This window comes from Crotalus tigris, unplaced genomic scaffold (genome assembly GCF_016545835.1).
Source record: "Crotalus tigris isolate CLP2741 ecotype Arizona unplaced genomic scaffold, ASM1654583v1 scf7180000017767.837487, whole genome shotgun sequence".
NCBI classification, from domain to species: Eukaryota; Metazoa; Chordata; class Lepidosauria; order Squamata; family Viperidae; genus Crotalus; species Crotalus tigris.
In genome coordinates, this window is record NW_024096621.1 from 161,930 (window position 1) to 181,826 (window position 19,897).

A 19,897-nucleotide genomic window follows, 5' to 3' on the forward strand; every position below is an offset into this window, starting at 1 on the left:
ATCACTCAGAAATTTGAGGGAAGGAGCAGCATTGACGAAGAGAGGTTAAAAGGGGGAGCACATGGTGGGAAAAGAGAAAACAAAGAGAGACTGAAGAGGAGAAGGGGAGGAGGTGAAGGAGGCAAAAGGAGAATAAAGGGGAATAGGATGATAGCAGAGTGGAGGGAAGAGAGGAGCTGAAAGTAGAGTGCAAGAATAGCAGCCAATCAGAGAGAGAGGGGGAGAGGGAGAGAGAGAGAGAGAGAGAGAGAGAGAGAGAGAGAGAGAGAGAGAGAGAGAGAGAGAGAGAGATTTAAGAAGATATGAGAGAACATGAGAGAAGGAGAGGGGGATACAGGAAGAGACCTACCAGACAACCCCATGGCTGCCATCCCCATGTGGTAAGGGTTACCCAGAGAGGTGAATGGAGGTGAATGAGGCAAGGGCAGCAGAGCCAGGTGTGGCGGTGAGAGCAGCGGAGCTGGACAAACAAGTGCATAATGGAGGCAGGCACAGAGGCGATAGCATGGAGCCAGACAAGGCAGCGCACAACAGAGCCAGGCGGGTGGGGCAATAGGTGTGCAGAGGCACAGCCAGATGAACCAGAGGTGTAGGCAAGCCTGATGGCAGGCGAGCCAAGGCAAGAACAGCAGGACCAGATGAGTCCGAGGATGGTGGAGGTGAGCTGAGTGAGTGGGGCACATATGAAACTAACTGGAAGTGAGCAGTCAGTCTGAGCAACAGACAGCGATAGAGACACTGGGGCGCCAGGCAAAGGACATGAGGCAAAGGACGGGGCTGAGGGTGGGGAAGAGCCAAATTGCCTGGAGAAGGGGACAGAGGAACCTGGACTCTAGTGGCCCTTTCAGGGATAGCGCTACAAAGATGTTATGGAAAAGGAACAAATTCTACCTCGCAAGTTTGAGACAGAGTTGAAAGTCGATTTAAAAATGATACACTACAAGAATGACATGGTAAAAAGAACGTTATTTTGGACCTGCAAAAGAAACTGGCTGATGTCTTAATAATTAAAAAGAAATAACAAATCAACAGAGTGACCTGAATAATTTTCCTATATTGGATTTATAAAAGAAGCTTGTTAAGTTTTGAAGGATTTTATGAGAAGGAACAAAGAAAAACTAAAAAGAAATCCACTTCTATGATATTATTTGAAGGGACTAAAGATCAAGATTATTAGAAGTAAGGAGATGGAATATAAAATGTGTTTATTTGACCAAGGTTAAAAATAGATATGTTGTTATCTCTGGCAATCCTTAATGGAGTTTTACTGACACCCACACTAAAATGACAAGGATTTATAGATTTGTTTGATAAGAGATGGGATATGGAAGGGAATCATATAATTTAAGAGAGGGTGGTAAGTTACTAAATTTGTTTTTATTCGTAATGAAGGGGGAAGTCATTTCTTTATTTATTTTCTTTTTCTTTACTATGTTGGAAGTTAAAAGGCCTGGGATCTGCCACCACACATCTACTTTTAGCAGCCCTCTGAACTGCCGACCAGCCTCAGAATAAACATATAATCCTAACACTTAGACTAGCATCTCACTGGCTCCATCAAAAGGCAGGAATCCCCTCAGGATAAGAAAGATGCCAGATCCCCTCATAATAAATCCACACTTAGGAATTTACATATCTGAGAGTGATCTTCCTTTATGGCAGCAGCCCCCAAACCTTTGGGCACCAGGGACTGGTCCCATGGAGAAAAGCTTATTCTGTGGACCGGAAGGAGTGAAATTTTGCTATTGCCTGCATCCTGCGGATGGGGCTTCATTTGTTTGTGCGGCCCAGTTGCTGGCATACTACGGCCCAGTACCGGTCCATGGACTGGGGGGGAGGGACCCCTGCCTTATGGATTTCATACATACCTCAGAATCAAAGCCCAGGGCAGAAGCACCTCAGTCTGCCCGGGAAGGACAATTGCCTTTTGACAAAGTCAGACACTAAAAGCAGCACATACACAAACCACACCCCTTGAGGTCACACCAAGGACCAGTCCCCCTATAAAACCAAAATCTCTGGACCCCATTTTCTCTGTAGCCTACCCCCCAAACCTCTTTGCTTTGGGAAATAAATGGATCTTGTTTCTCACAATATGTCTAGATTTCATTTTTAATTTGTTCTTGCACCACCCTGGCTTGTGGAACTCCCAAATTATTCTTCGAACAATTATATTTTTATTTTATTCTATTTCCCTTTTCATTTCCCCTTTTTTCTTTCTTTTCTGCACTTCTACTTTTTTGCTTTACTTTTATTTTTTCAATTTATATTGGTTTTTACTGTTGTAAGTATAATTTTAATAAAATTATTTTAAAAACGCAAAGAAAGAAAATAATACATAAATCATATGATTGTTTATTTTGAGGTTAAATATCATAGCTAAATCAAAATAAAAAGAACAGAGGTTATAATTAATGTAATCCATGATGAAGTAGAAATTCATCAATGCACTGTATAATGTTTAGATTACTTGAAATTCTAGGTGAATTTTCCCAAGGCTAACTGCTTATCTGAAAATCAGCATGTCTGAAAGAAGGTTAAGTTGAAACAAGCAGATGCTTCCACACTATTTGAAAAAATGAGGCAGGAGAGGGAGGGAGGGACCATTTTGTCTGAAGCTACTCAAGGTTATTTCTGGATACTTTAGTATGGATATTGCTTAAGTATCCATATATCAAGCAGTTCCCCTGAAACCACTCTTAACATTAAAATAAATCAATGCAATGTTTTGTGAAGTAACTTACTCCTTGCTATTAAATAAGATCAGACTTCTGATCAAGCCTCTCTAGTGTTTGGCCTGTCACTAATAATATCATTTTGCAGTTCTGAGATTTCTTGGTTAAGAATGAAGGAGATGCAAGAACAATCACTTAGCTGCAAACTCTTTACTGACAACAATACAAACAATCCCTATAAGTGGCTTCTAACTCACTGACATCAGAGAATTGTTTATTCTCTTCTAACCAAAGAGATGGAAATATAGGAGGAAATGCGCATATAGTCCTCAACTTACGACCACGACTGACCCCAAAATTTATGTTGCTAAGTGAAACATTTGTTAAGTGAGTTTTGCACCATTTTACATCCTTTCTTGCTACAGCTGTTAGGTGACTAATTGCAGTTCTTAAGTTGTTGTTAAGTGAATCTGGTTTCCCCACTAACTTTGCTTGTCAGAAATTCATGTCTGATCACATGACCCCTGGACACTGCAATTGTCATAAATATGAACCAGTTGCCAAGCATCCAAATCACGTGACAAAGGGTATGCTGCAGGGGCTGTGTGAAAAACGATCATAAGTCACTTTTTTTAGTGTCATTGTAACTTTCAATGGTCACTAAATGAACTGTTGTAAGTTGAGGACTACCTGCATTACATTACATTGCAGGGTCATGAATATCCTTTGAAAGAGGTGCTATGGAATCAAAGGGCGTGGTACATTTTTTCCCCCAAATCCTGAAAGGACACAATCTTCTCTGCTTGAGCTTGGAAAGAGGGGCAGTAACTCTGAGGATTCAAAAAGAACTGCTTCATAATGTTCTCATGTATGATGAAGCACCTCTTTCAAGGGATTTGCAATCCTAACATAAAACACCAGCCACAGGGACAGAGCAAAACAACAGCACAAGTATCTATCACCCCTTGCCATGGAATAGGGGTGCTGCCACTGCTTGTCATTTTGAGATGTTTAGCCTTCCTTGGGAAAAGAAAAGGAGTAGGATACAGTATGGCTATTTACTACTTCATAAGTGGTACCTCAGATATAACATACTAAGCAATGCCAGGCAAGTGGTGAGGTGAGTGATCTTAAGGAAAGCCACTTGGGATGGGATTAACAGGGCAAAAGTGACTTATGGCCCCTTGGATGGAGTATATTCATGCAGTAGACAGTGCTGTGGATGGCTGTTGCCTACAACCTGAATGGGGACAAATGGTGTGAACTGCAATAGAAGAGAGCAGTTTGGTTGGGAAGTGAAAGAGGAATTGCAGGAAAGCAGGCAGCCTGAATACATTAAACCACAGGTTTAATGACATAATGACTCTTAGGGTCCAGAAGAGAAGTAACTCTCTCTTGAAATCAGCATGGTCAGACCATTGGTGAAGATACTCAAGAAATGGTTCATTAAAGAAACTCTGGTATAACTTTTGACTCTCAACAAATTCCCACCAGCCTTCCTAATTATAAAAACATCTGGAAAGCCTTAGATTTTCTATTCCTGACATAAAGGTTCTGAACTGAGGCCTGCTACAATGCCATCTATCTGCTTGTAACTGAGGGTTTCTTCCTCCCCTTGCTGAATAGAGTTTGAAAACTTCGAAGCGACAGTTAAGGTACCTGATTACACAAATTTTTATGTGTGCAGCTCTACCACTCACACACTTCACACATCTTGTGTGAAATTTGATATGTTTTGACTGGCTAAGGAAATACCTCCATTCTCCACACAACCATCACCACAATCTGTTGCCTCTTCATCGATGGAAAACTGAGTGGTCATCTCCTCACTTTTCAATGTAGGCTTCAATGTCTCCGCAGTGGACTTAACATCTGCAATTTAAAGAAAAGAGAAAAGAAAGGACAAATGAATGATCTCACCAGATTCTAGATCAAAGTGAGATAGCAATCATATATGATAGGAAAGAGAATTTTAATTTTCTTCACTTCCTATTTGGTCTCAGCTTGCCTGGATAAATAATAGTAGGCCAGTTCGTTATTGCACAACCATTTACCACTGTTTGAATGATAATCTGGCAGATCCAAAAAGGCTTCAACAAAAAGATCCGGTCCTTAGGAAAGCAAGTGACTACAAATAGCCCCTGACCTGTGACCACAATTGAACCCAAAATTTCCATTGCTAAACACGACAATTGTTAAATGAGTTTTATCCCATTTTATGACATTTCTTGCCTTAGTTATCACTGTCATTAAGTTAGTAACATGGTTATTAAGCGAATCTGGCTTGTCTATCAGCAATATACACCACTTTCTGTCCCCTTTACATAGGACAAGCTGCCCAAACTCCATACAACAGAAGACATGGATACATCAGAAATGGCAATATTCTTAAAGCAATAAGAAAACACTTCTATATCTTACAGCTCAAGAACTTTCAAAGAGAAAAAAATGCAACTGATGATAAATTCATTAATAAATTCAACCATTTTTACAGATTATGAATAGATCAAAGTTTTTGACCAATGACATGTTAACTGTCAAAAATGTTATATCAAACCTGCAACATTATGTAGTTTCACTCTTCTTCTTTCTTTTCATTTCACCCTGTTTCCTTTTTACTCTCTTTCAGCAAAACATAAACCTACTATTTATGGGTTTAAACTATTATTTTTCAAAATAATAAGCTCCTATGATAATGGATTAGTGGTCTTTGTGATGCCACAGGCCTGTTGGTTGTTTTTATAACAATAGACTATCACAGCTGGAAACAAGTCTATTTATTTTTTGTTTATAGCCATTATGTAAATCTGAGGTCATCAGCATATACTAAGGTAAAATATATAATGCTGTCAACTTATAGCTCACTTTTTCTTTCTGATGCATCCTACGCTCTCTTCAAAAATAAAAATGAGCATCTACAGTACATCTCAGTGTTTTATTTGAACTGTACCCACTGCATGAAATGAAGCAGAAGGGATGAGAGGCAGGATCATGAGGAATCAGTGGTTTTTAACCACTTTAACTGCTCATCATGGATGACATTTTGTGAATGAGCAAACTTTTTCCCTTGTGTTAGTTGGGATGCCAACTAACACAAAAAGAACTGTCCAGTATAAATAATTAAATCTTCCATATTTAAAATCTCTCTCTTTTTCAAAGAATTCTTTCTTTCTGAGGCTGTAGAAATACAGTCCATTTCTACCTTTTTATTTTTCTTTTCTCCTCTCCCAAACATTCTGTGTATATAAATATTCTTATTTCAAGATTATATATTGATAGTGTAGATTAGTGGTGGAGAACCTATAGCACGGGTGCCAGAGGTGACACTCAGAGCCCTTTCTGTGGGCACGTGCGCCGTCGCCCCAGTCCTAGGCCTTCAGCTGGGTTTTATAAAACCTTTTTGCTTTAGGCCTCCACTGCCGTGTGCAAAAAAAAAAAAAAAAAAAAAGGTTCAATCAATCAGTCAATTTCAACTTCTCGCGGGGAAAAAAAGATCTTGCAAAGTTGGAATTGATTGATTGAATTTTTTAGTCCCACCCAATGGGCCACACCCAGCCAATGGGCCACACCCACCCGGCACCCGACGATGCATAAGTGGGTTTTGGATTGCAGTTTGGGCACTCGGTCTCTAAAAGGTTCACCATCACTGGTGTAGATTGTTTTCTATGGTAATAAAATCATATAATCTGTAGATGCCATAAAATATTACTGGTTTAATGCTTTGAGGAATGTATTCAAACCCTCATAAAAGTCCCTTTTTTGCAGTGAATATTCTTATTTTGTAACTTCTTATTCTGAAACTTTCAGTAAATGGTTCTGCTAAACTGTTCCTTGCAAACAACTAGCATGCGGAACACACAGGGATATCCAGCAATCAAGAAAGGAAGATTGTGTGGCCAAATGTGTGGATTAACAGAATTCCTGTGTATGCTAAGTAGGCTATATTCATGGATCAACACAACTATCTGGCAGCTGCCCCTAATTTGCTGTCCAAATTTGAAGGTGGAGATTAGTCTACTTTGGATCCCTTGTGTTCATGTGCCTGGTGCTCTTGAAGACTGCCTGTGCTCCCTTCTAAGCTTTCATGTTTCAGAACAGCACTTTGCATCTGATGCAACATAAGGTCGTGGTAACAAAGACCATTAAAACCACAGCTGCATATGATCCATAAGGCAATGGGAAAAGAGGAAAGCAATTATTCATAGATGAGTAATTATGCTGTCTCTCTGAAAACATCATGCGGACAAATACCTTTGCAAATAAGAACCAAGCATAGGAAGTCTGTACTGGAAATCAAATAGAACTTTTTTAAAAAAAAAAAAGGAGGAAAAAAATCCTGCCAGATGAATTTTAACCAAGTAGTGAATTCAAACCCCCAGCAACCAAGTCATGAAATTAATAGAAACGTTCCCTTTTATGTGCAGGATAATAAAGTAATGGGCAAAAGGCAATTAAGTTTCCCACATGCCACAGATATCAATATAGCTCAAGTCCCTTCTGGAGATTGATTTATGGATCCAAAAGAAATAATTCTTTCATCTTTGGGCTTGGTGGTCAACAATTTTTTTTAGACTTGTAGTCTTACTGGTTTTTATTTGAACTGGCAAAGAGATTTACTGCAGCCCTAAGAAAACTGAGGTCAGGAATAATACTTTTTTCTTTCATAAAAGGAGTAAGACACAGAGAAAGCACACACATGCATTCAAATGAGCGAGTGCATAAGAACAGGTCACGCAACACTTCAAATGGCATATCTATGAAGTACAAGAAGATTTCTAAAGTTCTGTGGCTTTTTGTAGACAAGCACATGATTACATTTTGCTGTACAGCTCACCACTCCAGGAAACTCCCTAAGAGTGTCAAAATTAGTTAAAGTCACAAATGAATAAGATCTGCAATAACTTACATTATAAGTACTTGCCCCTTCAATTTAAAGAAAGAAAAGAACGAGGTTGCATTATAGAGAACCATTTTATCCTCTTAAGAAACTTTCTGTGCAATATCATATGCTAGACTCTATAAGACCAGTGTTATCATGAAGCTCATGGATATGATATACCAACACAAGTTCTAAATGAGGAATATCAAATTCTGTTCAAGTAAATAAACAATGAAAAATCAGTTTCTTTGGCAGGAGAGTTACTATTTGGCAGAAATTTGCTCAATCTGTTGAGATCAATCCAGTCAGGTTAGGGTGCTATGTGGGCATATTAGGGAAAGAGAGAGAGGAAGACAGACAGACAGACAGACAGACAGACAGACAGGGAGATTTCATGAGGGTAAAGGTTCATTCTCCAGGCTTGTAGGCTGGTTTACAAACATTTCGTTACCAGGCTATGTAACATCTTCAGGGGAGTTTAGGGGAGAGTTTCATGTTGTAGTCCTCTCTTTGCAATAGAAGCTGGCTGGGCAATTTGGGCCAGTCTCTTTCTTAGCTCTCTAGACTGAGAAATCGAAAAGCATCTATCTACCAATTGGATCAGCATGATAGATTACAGTTCATAATCTTTACTGAAGAGGACTTCATCATGTAGTGGATTTATTTAGACTGATAACACACACACACATTCTGACGTCTTGGTCAAGCTATGAGTACGGGAGTTTGCTACTTGGCAAACCTCTTCTGATTACTTCATGCCATGTCTAAATAGCTGTTCAGCATATGACGCAGTACAAAATAATTCTCAGGCTTTCAACAAAATACTACACAACCTCTGAGCTGTATGATTTATAAGTTGAAATCTGTTATACAGCCATACATCTTCAAGGGTATTAACAGCAGCTTACATGAAAAGAAATTGAACAAAATGGTTATTAAAAATATCTGGGGAACCAAGAAATCCAAAGCTGAACATCAGATGCATTAAACCCTTTTCTTTTGTACTCAAGAGATTTACAGCAGGAACATAAGTTCGAGAGAGATCTTTGAACATGAAAGCCCCATAGTGTGCCTGCATCCTCTGCTGGAGTCATTTAGAAGCTTTGCAGTGTCTTATATGGTCAATAGAGTTGCGCAGATTTCATAGCAGAATAAAGCAAACTTACCACAACAGCAGGGGAGACAACATGTGTTAAGAATGGAACCTATGCAAAAGAGAGTCTCCCTCCTGCCGGGCACTCTATGTACTGCAAGAGGTAGTTGTGGATCCTGTTACAAAGCTGTCAAGCAATTGAAACCAGATGTTTGCAAGTTCAAAGGAGAGAGAACCAGTCACGAGCTAATATTTGTCAATCTTCAGAAGGGAAAAAATGTTGGCAAGACCTTGAAACAAGCCAGCTGTTGACCTAATGTTTCAATTTTTCTTCCTACCAAGTAGCTAGAATGCCAAATGCTCCTGGCCCAAGTTTCTGTAAGAGGTACTTCAGGTCTGAAGGGCTCCAGAAACGGATCACTTAAAGGTCAAACTTGCAAGTCACACCATAAGTGGTCGTTTACTGCATATTTAAATAATTTAACAAGATGTTACTAAGGCAACAAAGAGAAATAAGTACCACCATAACTCACAGTCCTTGAGGGTTAAAAAAAAAAATCAATCTAGCACCAAGTTGCAAAGAAGAATGTGCTTCAAAGAGGTATCCAAAATTGGTTGAAATGTAATCAATTAATGGTTTTATGAAGTGAGATGCAGTAAGGGCAACCGGCAGATAAATGTGGAGACCCTAGACTAGTGTTGTCTAGTCTAGTCTTGTCTAGTCTATTCTGGATCTAGCTTTGGTTTGTCTTTCTTTCAAGTAAAAAAAAAAAAAATCCTAACCTGAAACTGATGATCAGCCTAAGGCTTTATGTAAAGGTTCTAAAAGTAGATTGAAAGGCATTCAGTCAAGTGCTTCCCAGCAAAAGCATTTCTTATGAATAACATTAATGGTATATGATTAGGCTATAGTCTTTCTTCTAGACACCTAACATTTAGATAAAAGACCATTTAATCCAGGGGTGTCAAATTACCGGCCTGCGGACCAGATGCGTCATGCTGAAACCGTGCCCACCCCATTGTCGGCAATGGAAAAAAAATCATGAAACATCGCGACACGTCACATGACGTTGCGAGTTTGACACCCCTGATTTAATCATATGAGCCTCCAATTTGCAGCCTGAAATGATATTAAGCGAGACATAGAAGAAGCCACAGTCCTTGCTGTTTGTATTTCTAAAGTAGTGTGGGCATTTTTGATAGATATTTTTGCCAATTGGGAGTTTATTATACCAGCAGATTTCTTCCATTCTAAAAATGTGTGTATTTATTTATTTATTTAAAAAAATAAAATCTCATTTATTTATTTATTGGTTGGTTGGTTGGTTTATTGGCTATCTCAAGGTAGCATAGATATTTAATGCTGCCAGCTCCCATTTTCCCCTAAGTGACAATCCTGTAAGATAGTCTGAGACTATCAGATATCCTGATTCCTAGACAAAGACAAATGTAATAATGTCAGGCAGGATGTCCAAGTTATATATCAATATTTTATGCAAACTTTCCAAAATTCTTTCTCCAAGTGTAGCTTTCCCTTGCCTTTCCCTCATATATGGATACTCAAGCAATATCATGCCTCTGATAGAGCAGCATGGAAGTTCCCACAATATCTTCCACATTGAGACTACGATTTTTAGGTTTGTGGGTCTCTGTCAAATAAATAAAAACACTCTGTATAGCAAAAAGGGTCAATTTATCAATTTTAACTTAAAATTGTAGATGTGTTATTATTTTCATATATATTTGATAAAGCATGCCGAAGTATCATACAGTTTATTTATTGAAAGGTAGTAACAATCCAGTGAGGGAACTTCTTCTTTGGAAGTTTGTACAGACCAAGCCAATTTATACAAACAAGCTTTTTACAGATGTGGTTTCCAAACAGAAATCAAACCTTTTTTACCAGTGACATCTGGAAAGCAGACTGACTGCTAGATGCATCTTAACAAAATAAAAGAGAAAGTATAATTTTCTAGCTCTAACAGTCAGCAGTAAAAGGATTTAGTTGGTAGTGGTAGCTTGTGCTGTATTTTTTGTCATTTCAGCTAAGCCTGGAAGCTAGAGGGCTAAATCCAGCTGACGGTTTTCATACTTTATGATTACACATCAAAAGGAAGAATAAGCAGTTTCTTTATAAAATCATATGTGTAACATTTTGATTCCTTAGATCGACAGATAATTGGTCTCTCTCTCAAGAATCCTGAAATATAAGAGTTTAACCTTGTGGTACAGATATCTCAAGCTGAGTCTTCCTAGTTCTTGAGATGTTCCTGTTAATTATACTGAAATTCTTCCTAATGTATGCTGCTGGTCATATGAATTAACATAAAGGATCTCACGAAACATAGCATAAAATCAGAGCAAGGCAACAATTAAAACAGACATACAGAGTCATCAGTTTTGAGAATTACATAAAAGTGCAACTCAATTGCCCAGGATGGGTGCAGGTATTAGAATATTATCCCCCACCATTACATATCATTCTTCTTCTCATATACTTTTCATAAACATTCCTTCCCCTTCCTCTCCCCATTTTAAACCCTGATAATATATATGTTCGCTCATATAGATTATTCTACACATGGATACATGCACCCTTTTGCTCCTCTTATTTCATTGGTAGAAATGGGGGACCTTAAAATTTCTTCATGTGCTGAGATTCAGAATGCCTGCTCTCCACAAATAGAAAAGTCCTGACATCAAGCAGTCAGAAGGCGGATATAAATGAGAAGGAAAAACTAAGAAAACTTATCTTCCTTTTTTAATCTGCACCCTGAATGCCATTTGGAAAGAATTTTCTTTTTGCTTTGAGAAAGGTAATACAGAGCTATAGACACTGAATTTATGTCCCCACAGCCTAATAAGTTGTGAAGTTAGGCATACGTTTACAAGAGAAAAGGGTCCGAACATCCATAGCCAGTCATATACAAAACTTGAAGATTGTCCAGAAAGGAGAGTATAAAACAACTTATGAACTCTAGTAGGCTGAGAATAAGCAATGAAAATAGTAAATGTTATCAAAGATATCTTCTATTAAGGATTTTCACAATCAATATTGCCATCCTAAAAACATAAAGCTGAAAGAGAGGTTTGCTATTGTTATGTATTCATGTGAATTACTTAAAATCTGTTGGAAAAGGTCAAACGGCTGCGTCCCTTTAAATCCCAGACTTTCTGTCTACAGACTTGTTAATTTGCATTTAAGCGGGAAAGCCTGCTTTAATTCTATTGGCCGCCGCCTAGCAGTGATCCGTATAAATAGAGGTTCAGCAGCAATTAGTGCTGCTTCTGTTGTTAACTCAATAAAGAGTTGTTGTTTGCTCCAATCGCCTGGTCAATGCCTCACCAATCTCGAAACATAACAGCTATCATCACAGGAATACATACAGAAAACATTTCTACTCATTCTAGGCAGAGCAAGAATTATTCATCAGGAAGAGTGGAGAAAGGAAAATATTTGTGGTGCAATGTCATCAGTTTGGATTCTCACATAGAAATTTTTATTCAGACATTCCCAGGACCAAAATGGCTGAAGGATTCATGACATGAAATAGATTCATAGAGCCCTTACCAGTCCAGTCACACCCAAGGACTTCTAATCGCATCCCGATCCCTGCTGGAGACCATCTTTCTGGGTAAACTCTGATGAACTGTGCAGGAACAGGATCAAACCTTCTAACTTCAGGGGTGTCGTAGTGCATATTCCCTTCAAATATCTTAGAGAAACAAAAGTTAAATAGGACATTCCTTGATTTAGAGCCATAAAAAATAAAACAGATAATAAAAGAAGGCAGCAACTCTTTGGGAAACTGGTTTTTCTTTAAAATTTACCTGAATTTTCTTTTCTACTAAGCAACAACTAGGTCCAGTGTAATGAATTTGGACAACCCAAAAAATGTAACTAGTTATAAAATGACCATTGGAAAGACAGAATAGAAAAATGCTGGAAAATAATAATAATAATAATGGTTTAAACTCGGTCTATTTGAAAAAGGACCTTTTTGTTAGCTTTCAGATAAGGATGTGCTGTTCTCTGCATCCAAATTCAAAAAGGTATTTCAGAGAAGGTTTAGGTGTCAGCAACCTCCTGAAGGAAGTTGCATCTTTCTCTGAGCTCAAAAGCCACCTGTGCAATCTATGGAAAACATGTGTTTGAATTAAGAAAGCACCACAGGGAGCAACAAGGTGCTTCAGAGTATGCATGGCTATTAGCATCTCCTTATCCCACAAGCAGATTTTCTTGGGATTGTATGGCTGCTGTGTGAGCCCAGAAAGCACCAACATAAGTATATATTACTCCAGGGCACCTTTTCAGTTTGAATTCAAAGGGTAGCATTTTCATTAATAGCTTTTCATCAATTGCTGACATATTAGACCAAACCACAGAAGCTTATAATATTTAAGAATGCAAGCTGTCAGTATCACCTTGTCAGCAGATTGCTTTTTATTGAGGTGAAGTAATACCGAAGCTGCTTTTTAAGAATAAATGACAATACATTTATTGAATTTTACCTCTACTAGAGAAAATAAAAGGAAAAACACCCAATACATGTTATACCAAAACTGGCCAAGATTGTCAGAAAACATTTTCTATCTTAAATGCACTAGTGGTTGAACTATCTAGAGAAATTCCAAGAGTCTTTTTCCTGGAAATCTGAAAGATAAATTTTGTTGTCATAAGAGACAAAGTAAATAGTAAACATTTATGTAAACAATATCATCTGCAAAACTACTGGTGAGCCTAGGTTACTTCGATTATAATTCAGTTACATTAGCCAGGAGCAGAAATTTCCTTTATCTTGGATTTTAAGAGATGCAGCACAATATGGATTTTCTTCAGAGACCCTCAGGGAATATATAGTTCAATATGTCCAGCTTCAGCCTATATAAACCAGAGTGTAACAGTGGCTAAGGTTTGAACTAGGCATGGGAAGATAGACATTCATGGGCATCCTCAGCCTGGAAGCTCCCTGGGTGACTGAGCCAGGCTCTCTTTTTCAGCCCAACCTACTTCACAAAGCTGCTGTAGAAATAAATTGGAGGGTGGAGTTCTACAATACTGCCTTGAGCTTCTGGAGGAAAGGCATGTTATAAATTAAACGAAACAAGTTGATGGGCAAGATCTGGTCAAATCTTGGTTATATCATTTCTCAGTACTATGTGACATTACCTGTGAAAAATGAAAGCTGCAAGTCGAGCAAAAAATGACACTTAAGACTGCTAACCACTACAAGATACAAGGATCATATGACCTCTCTACTGAAAGATCTGTACTGGTTGCCAATTGCTTCTGAGCAATTGCATATGTTTCAAAACTTGAATAGCTTTGGACCTGTCTGGCTCACGATGACCTTTTTTGTTATACATTTTGTTATGATCTATAGGATACGTCCTATGGAAGATGCCCCCATGTCATAGGCCCATTTTCCTGCCCCATGGGAAAGAATTTGAAATGCAGTCTCCTAAGGGGTTGTGTTCTGTACTCATTCTCCTAGCATTCAGAAAATCTACAAAGATGTATCTCTTTTACCAGACTTAATTCCAGTTTGCTATATGTTGTGGTTGTTTTTTAAGTTTTGTTAACCACTATAAGTAGAAATATGGTGTAAACCAGTGGTTCTCAACCTCTCTAATGCCGCGACCCCATAATACAGTTCCCCATGTTGTGGTGACCCCAACCACTTATACATCACCGGGTGCCAGGGGTGTGGCCAAAGAAAAGAGGGAAAAAATGGCGGACAGCCTTGTTTGGTGACCCCCGTGAAATGGTCGTTCGACCCCAAATGGGGTCCCGACCCACAGGTTGAGAACCACTGGTGTAAACCAAATAATAAGTGCAAACAAAAAAGTATGTTAGGAGTGGGGTGTAGCCTAATCTCTAACCCGTTTCAAATTCTTATGTGTGTAAATCTTTCTAATGTAGCTTCAGGTTACATACATTTACATCATATTTATATGGTTTGCTAAAATCCTAAACTCTCTGCAGATGTTTCAATTACAGTTTCTAGTTAAAGTAAGAGCAAGATGGGCACATAATCCCACTTTCCTAATTCTCAACTCTTTTATGGATCTTCATACATGGAGCACTTAGATCTCCAAGTAGTAAAGGTAAGAACTGAGAGATCATTCTGATGAACATGCTTAACGATCTCTTTGCAATTGGGACTTCTGAAAATGGGGGTCTTCTGTGCATGCGAAACTTGCAGCCTTGATTTGTTGATCATGACTCACATTCAGTTCAAGGTGCAACAAAAATCCACAAAAAGCCCAACAAATCTCAATCACCCTGTGTGGCATGCTAAAGCATACTTTTTGGTAGATGATTATAGTAATAAGATGATGGGGCTTTTTCACCTTTGGTACAAGCTAAGGCAGTTATTTTCAAATAGATTTGATCTGAAAAGTAATTGAGAGACAGGATATGGTGCTTCAGTTTCAAAATTACCCTTCCTTCCCTCTGTCTCCATCTCATTCCTTCCTCCGCTAGCCAGAGTTTGTGTCCAACTGAAAAGTTCCATGCCTAAGAGCAGGATGCTTTGCCAAGCGGGATGCAGTCCATCTGACAAACCACACAGCGTGCTTTGGCACAGGACGTGCCTCCTCTTAGCTAGATGTTGATCCCAGATATACTGACTCAAATCTGGTACAACTCTACTGACTTCTTGTGTAAACACTACTGTTAATAGTCTTCTTCTCCTTATCCGCCCCACACATTTTTCTATCAAGTTCTAAAAGACACCTCTCTATGATACCATATGTATTAATTCAAAGAATTGGCTAGCAGAAACTTAGACTTCGTGTTTGTCTATGATTTAGAGCCTTGGGCCTCTTGAATTAAGGCTTTTATAGTGGTGCAAAAGTTCATCTCTTAAATCCTTAACAAGTAAGAATGTCATTGGAAAACTTGGAAAAATGAAGCAGGGCCTTCAATAAGAACAACCCAAATATGGGCTCTAAAGCAGGCTATTTTTATCACAAATGGTCTGTACCCTCACCTTCCTCTGAATCATATGGAGAACAATACCCTACTATTCACTGAGGAGATAAAACTGAGATAAGGCAGGATACAGTGAACACCAGGGCTGTGCCAAAAATATTCTTTGCAGAAAGAGTGGCGGTGGTGGGGGAGAAGTAATCAAGACTAAGCCATCTTCTTGCTAAAACGGTAAAGGGAAAAAAGCAAATGTTTCCCCTGTTCAGTCGTGTCCGACTCTAGGGGGCAGCGCTCATCTCAGTTTCTTCTCTGTAGTGGTTCAGTTAAAAAAAAAGATAAAGCACAACTGCCATCATTTCTAACTGGATACTACTTTGCTGTCTGTCTTGTTCTGTCTATCCAAGCCACCAAGATATCCCAATTTCACTTCCTACAATAGCATGATAGAATTGTTGGTGAGGCTTAGGGAGTGCTGGATATGGATGTAATCTCAGGTCTACATTTTCTCTTTTCCCAGTTAACCAGAAAAACACTTGTGGGCCAGGGGGAAAAAAGGGTGACGTCACCCCCACCCCCTGAGATACTGAGTTGAAAGACAAGATTTTTTTTATCCAGCACCTTTGTTGCACAGACTTCCCCAAAAAGCAAACCCTGGACCTGCAATAAAACCCTATTTCAAGACTGGTGATTAGGCAGCCTCATGCACTTTTTGGAAAACCAACAGAAGAGCCCAGGAAAGCAGAGGACCCTGCCTTGTACAGACATTGTGTCTTTTAAACTCTCAACAGAGCATTCCCCAACATTTACTGCTCTGCTCTGCTGGTACTTATTTCTAACATCTATGCACATTAAGTGGTCAATGGTTGCTGTTGGGCGTTTAAAGACACATTCAGCTACGTGTGCCTTCACGTGCAATCTGAAATGAAAAGGCCCATGCGTAAATTTGCCATATGAGGGAAAAGAGGAAGAAGTGAAAAATAGATGACACTTTCCAGTTTCTAAGTGTTCCAGCTTTTCCACTACAAGAAGATGATCCTATTGCTAAATAGGAAGAAAGGAAGGGAGGAAAGAAGGAGGAAGTACATTCGTAGATAAGAGCCTTCCTCCTTCCCACATCCTTTTGAAACATACATTCATCTTAAATGCTTTTATGCTCCTTCAGTCACTTCAGCTTTAAGGAGCTGACGAGACCTATTGCATAGCCACTAATCACCAGAATAGAATAAGGTTATTTTTATTCTGAGACAAGTGTGAAACATATGACTTTGCAGGTAGGCTTGTGGTTTGCACAAGGACCCTTCAAAGTGGATAGACTCTTTCGTGTCTCCTGAAGCAAAGGCTCCCATGGGTGTAAGCAGCCATAATAAATTTCACCAGAAAGGAAGAAGCAATAAAAAGGAAAAAAAGTACCAGTGCCCTGTAGCTCACTGTTACATTCCAGGTAAGAAGTCTTACCTTTGGCTGCATGGTTCGGGGATCTTGAACTGAATGCCAGTCTTTCCCATCCATGCTGTACGCCACTTTAAACTTCTTCACAAAAGCTCGTGCCTCTGCCACATTGATGCTGTCCCCTCCTCGGGCCCCTTGGATAATCACTCCTTTCACGTTCTTAGGGAGGCCCAGGTCTACCTGCAGCCACTCCTCACCAGGCTGGGCTTGAGGGATGCGGGGGAACCATCCTGAGCGGCTGCTGACTAGGCGTGCCACACTAGGAACCCAGTGATATTCTCTGGTAGAAGAAGCTGAGATCTGAGAGTCTGGGATAAGTCCTGAAAGCATCCCCAACATACTGGAACAGGGTGAATCTGTATGAAAAGGAGCAGCAGTAAGCATAGAAATGGGTATTTTGTAAAATCAGCTGAGGGATAAAAATTCTGCAATGATATAGGAAGAATAATGCCTCATTGCAATCAACTTCTAGGTACTGAAGTTGAGTGCAAAAGCCAGCTTTGCTTTGCTTTGCTTTGTAACAGCTTTCATAGGTACCAGTGATGATGTTACCAAGTTTGGGTAATGAAATGTCTGCAAGAAAACAGCCAAGCTCAGAGAGTACCAAGGACACCAGCTTTCATAGGCTTACAATACACCCTACCCCAAAATCCTTAATCCAAACTAGCCTCTGCTTCCAGCTAAACCTTCATCCAGTAATCGCATCCCGATTGCTGTTCCAGCTCTTTTAAAAAATAAATATCATTAAATTCAATCAAATGAGAGATAAACCACAACTGGAGGCCATCCTATTAAACAATTCAAATGATGGCTAGGCTCAACGTTCTCTTTTTACATGTAAATTTATTTGTGGCATGTGAAGCCACAACTAATGGGGTGGGGGGGGGCAGAAGGAAAAGCAATTATATTAGCATCCCAGTGAGACTGCAACATTACTTATCTCATGACCCAGAATTTCCAGATTTCAAAATGTTAGTTGAACTAAGAAGTTGTTTGAGATCTCTTTGCTATGTTAAAAAAAAAAAAAAGAATCAAGATGCAGTGGCTCTACATTCCCAAATCAAGTAAAAATGCTAGAGTGAAAGGTCATTGAATCCCTGATCATTTCATGATTGCAGCCTCAACTCAAGTGATTATTTGCATAGGCCAATTGTTTCTCCTTCTCCTCCAACATTTGTACTGGACAATCATGTTGTGCAAAACCCAGTATCAACTCTGGGCATTTTCCAAACCTCACTTAGTCAGTCCTCCAAGAAAAAGATTAGGAAATGCAAGGGCACTGATAAAAAGCAAGCTTTTCAGTGCTGTCAGTGCTGGGCAGCAAAAACACAAGTACCCCCAAACACTGATTAGCAGCAATGCTTAGTATGACTGCATGTCTGCTTGGAAAGTCCCAATGATGCAATAAAGCCTTGTCAATATTCTCCTGGTACAAAGGCCAAAGGGATACAAAACAGCATTGGAGAACTTGAATACAAATTTTATGTTCTCTAAAATGGTAGCTTTTGAGCCAATTAGGATGATTGTGAGCTGCTTGGTAAAGGAGTGCCTGATGGGGCTAAGATTGTTCTCTTTGTAACGTGGGCCATTTAGGAAGAGAATAAACCCAGTATGCATGTATGTATTGATGGGCTAACGCAAACACAAATTTGTGCATCACCCTAATGAATCTTCAGATTTTAAAAAAAAAAAAATACAATAGCAGCCACTGGGATGGGAATTTTCCCATAGAAAATAAAGCTTTGATGTAGCAATTTGCACTAAGACCATGGCGGATAAAGAAAGCTTTAATACCTCTCTCCCTGATTACCATATGAAATATCATTTCCTTTCTCAGCAGCTGCATTTGCATTTTTTAAAGTATGCAGGTTGAAGAAAAATGCATTTCAAGATAATTTAAGGAGACAAACCCTTGCATGCACTGCCTTTGGAAACTGCAGGAAATCCTTGAGGGGAAAAAAAAGACTTGTAAATTGGGTCCGTATTATGATCCTTTTGGTAAATCTTTCATGCCACACTAGTCAAGTTTCAAGGAGAACCTCCCTCCAGAGATACAGATAGTCCTCAACTTACAATCAGTCACTTAGTGACCAGTCAAAGTTATGACGGACCTCCCCAGGTACTACTTATGACACAAATTCAGTCTGATGGCTTTCCCACCCCCATCCTGTAGTCATGTGACTGCAATTTCCAATGTTTTGTGGGGGGTTTTTTGCCAGAAAATGATTATTTACTTCTGGTTTCAGGCAGCAAATGCTCATTACGGACAATGGATTCGCTTAATGACTGCTGCAAAAAAAGTTCAAAGATCTGTAGTCACATGCAGATCTTCTAAACAACCAACATAACTTACTGTCATTCTGGCATCTATTATGGTCAAAGGGTGAGGACTACCTGTAAAGGGAATGTAGTCAGTGGACTAGGCTGGTTTGGTTTGTTGGGGTTTGGGGCTAAGTGATACCTGTTCCCTTCCCAAAACTGTAATTCTACAGCGTCATGAGATAATCTGAAGTGCCCATCTCAGAACGTTCCCCATTTCTCTGCACAAGAAGCTGCCACGGCTGTGACACCAACAGCAACTAGGCCACAATTTGTAGGGTCAAGCAAAGACAGAAAATGGTTGGTCTTTCTTAGCGACAGAAAGGATACACACCTGTAATTCGGCAGCCGTATAGCTCCAGTCGAAGGGCGATCCCACTATGCCAAACCTGGGGACGGATCCGCACAAACCGAGTCAGCACTGGAGCATGGATTTTGTTGAGAACCACTTCAGAAGCATCGGTGTTTGCCTGAAATACCTGAGAAAGAGACATTCTTAACATTTTACTTCCTCCGTTGCATAAAACTGAGCAAAACAGAAAAGAACA

At 39.4% G+C, this 19,897-nt stretch overlaps 1 protein-coding gene across 4 annotated transcripts in view; it reads right to left on the bottom strand.

Annotated features, from left to right (window-relative positions):
- Positions 1-19,897, bottom strand: part of NRP2 (neuropilin 2) — a 218,001-nt gene that overhangs the window by 82,970 nt on the left and 115,134 nt on the right. For all 4 annotated transcript variants that reach the window (XM_039341563.1, XM_039341562.1, XM_039341564.1 and 1 more), the window contains exons 8-11: positions 19,684-19,828; positions 17,037-17,386; positions 12,219-12,363; positions 4,431-4,547 (exon numbers count right to left, since the gene is read on the bottom strand). In XM_039341563.1, the coding sequence (XP_039197497.1) occupies positions 4,431-4,547; positions 12,219-12,363; positions 17,037-17,386; positions 19,684-19,828 (757 nt within the window). The remainder of the gene's footprint in view (positions 1-4,430; positions 4,548-12,218; positions 12,364-17,036; positions 17,387-19,683; positions 19,829-19,897) is intronic.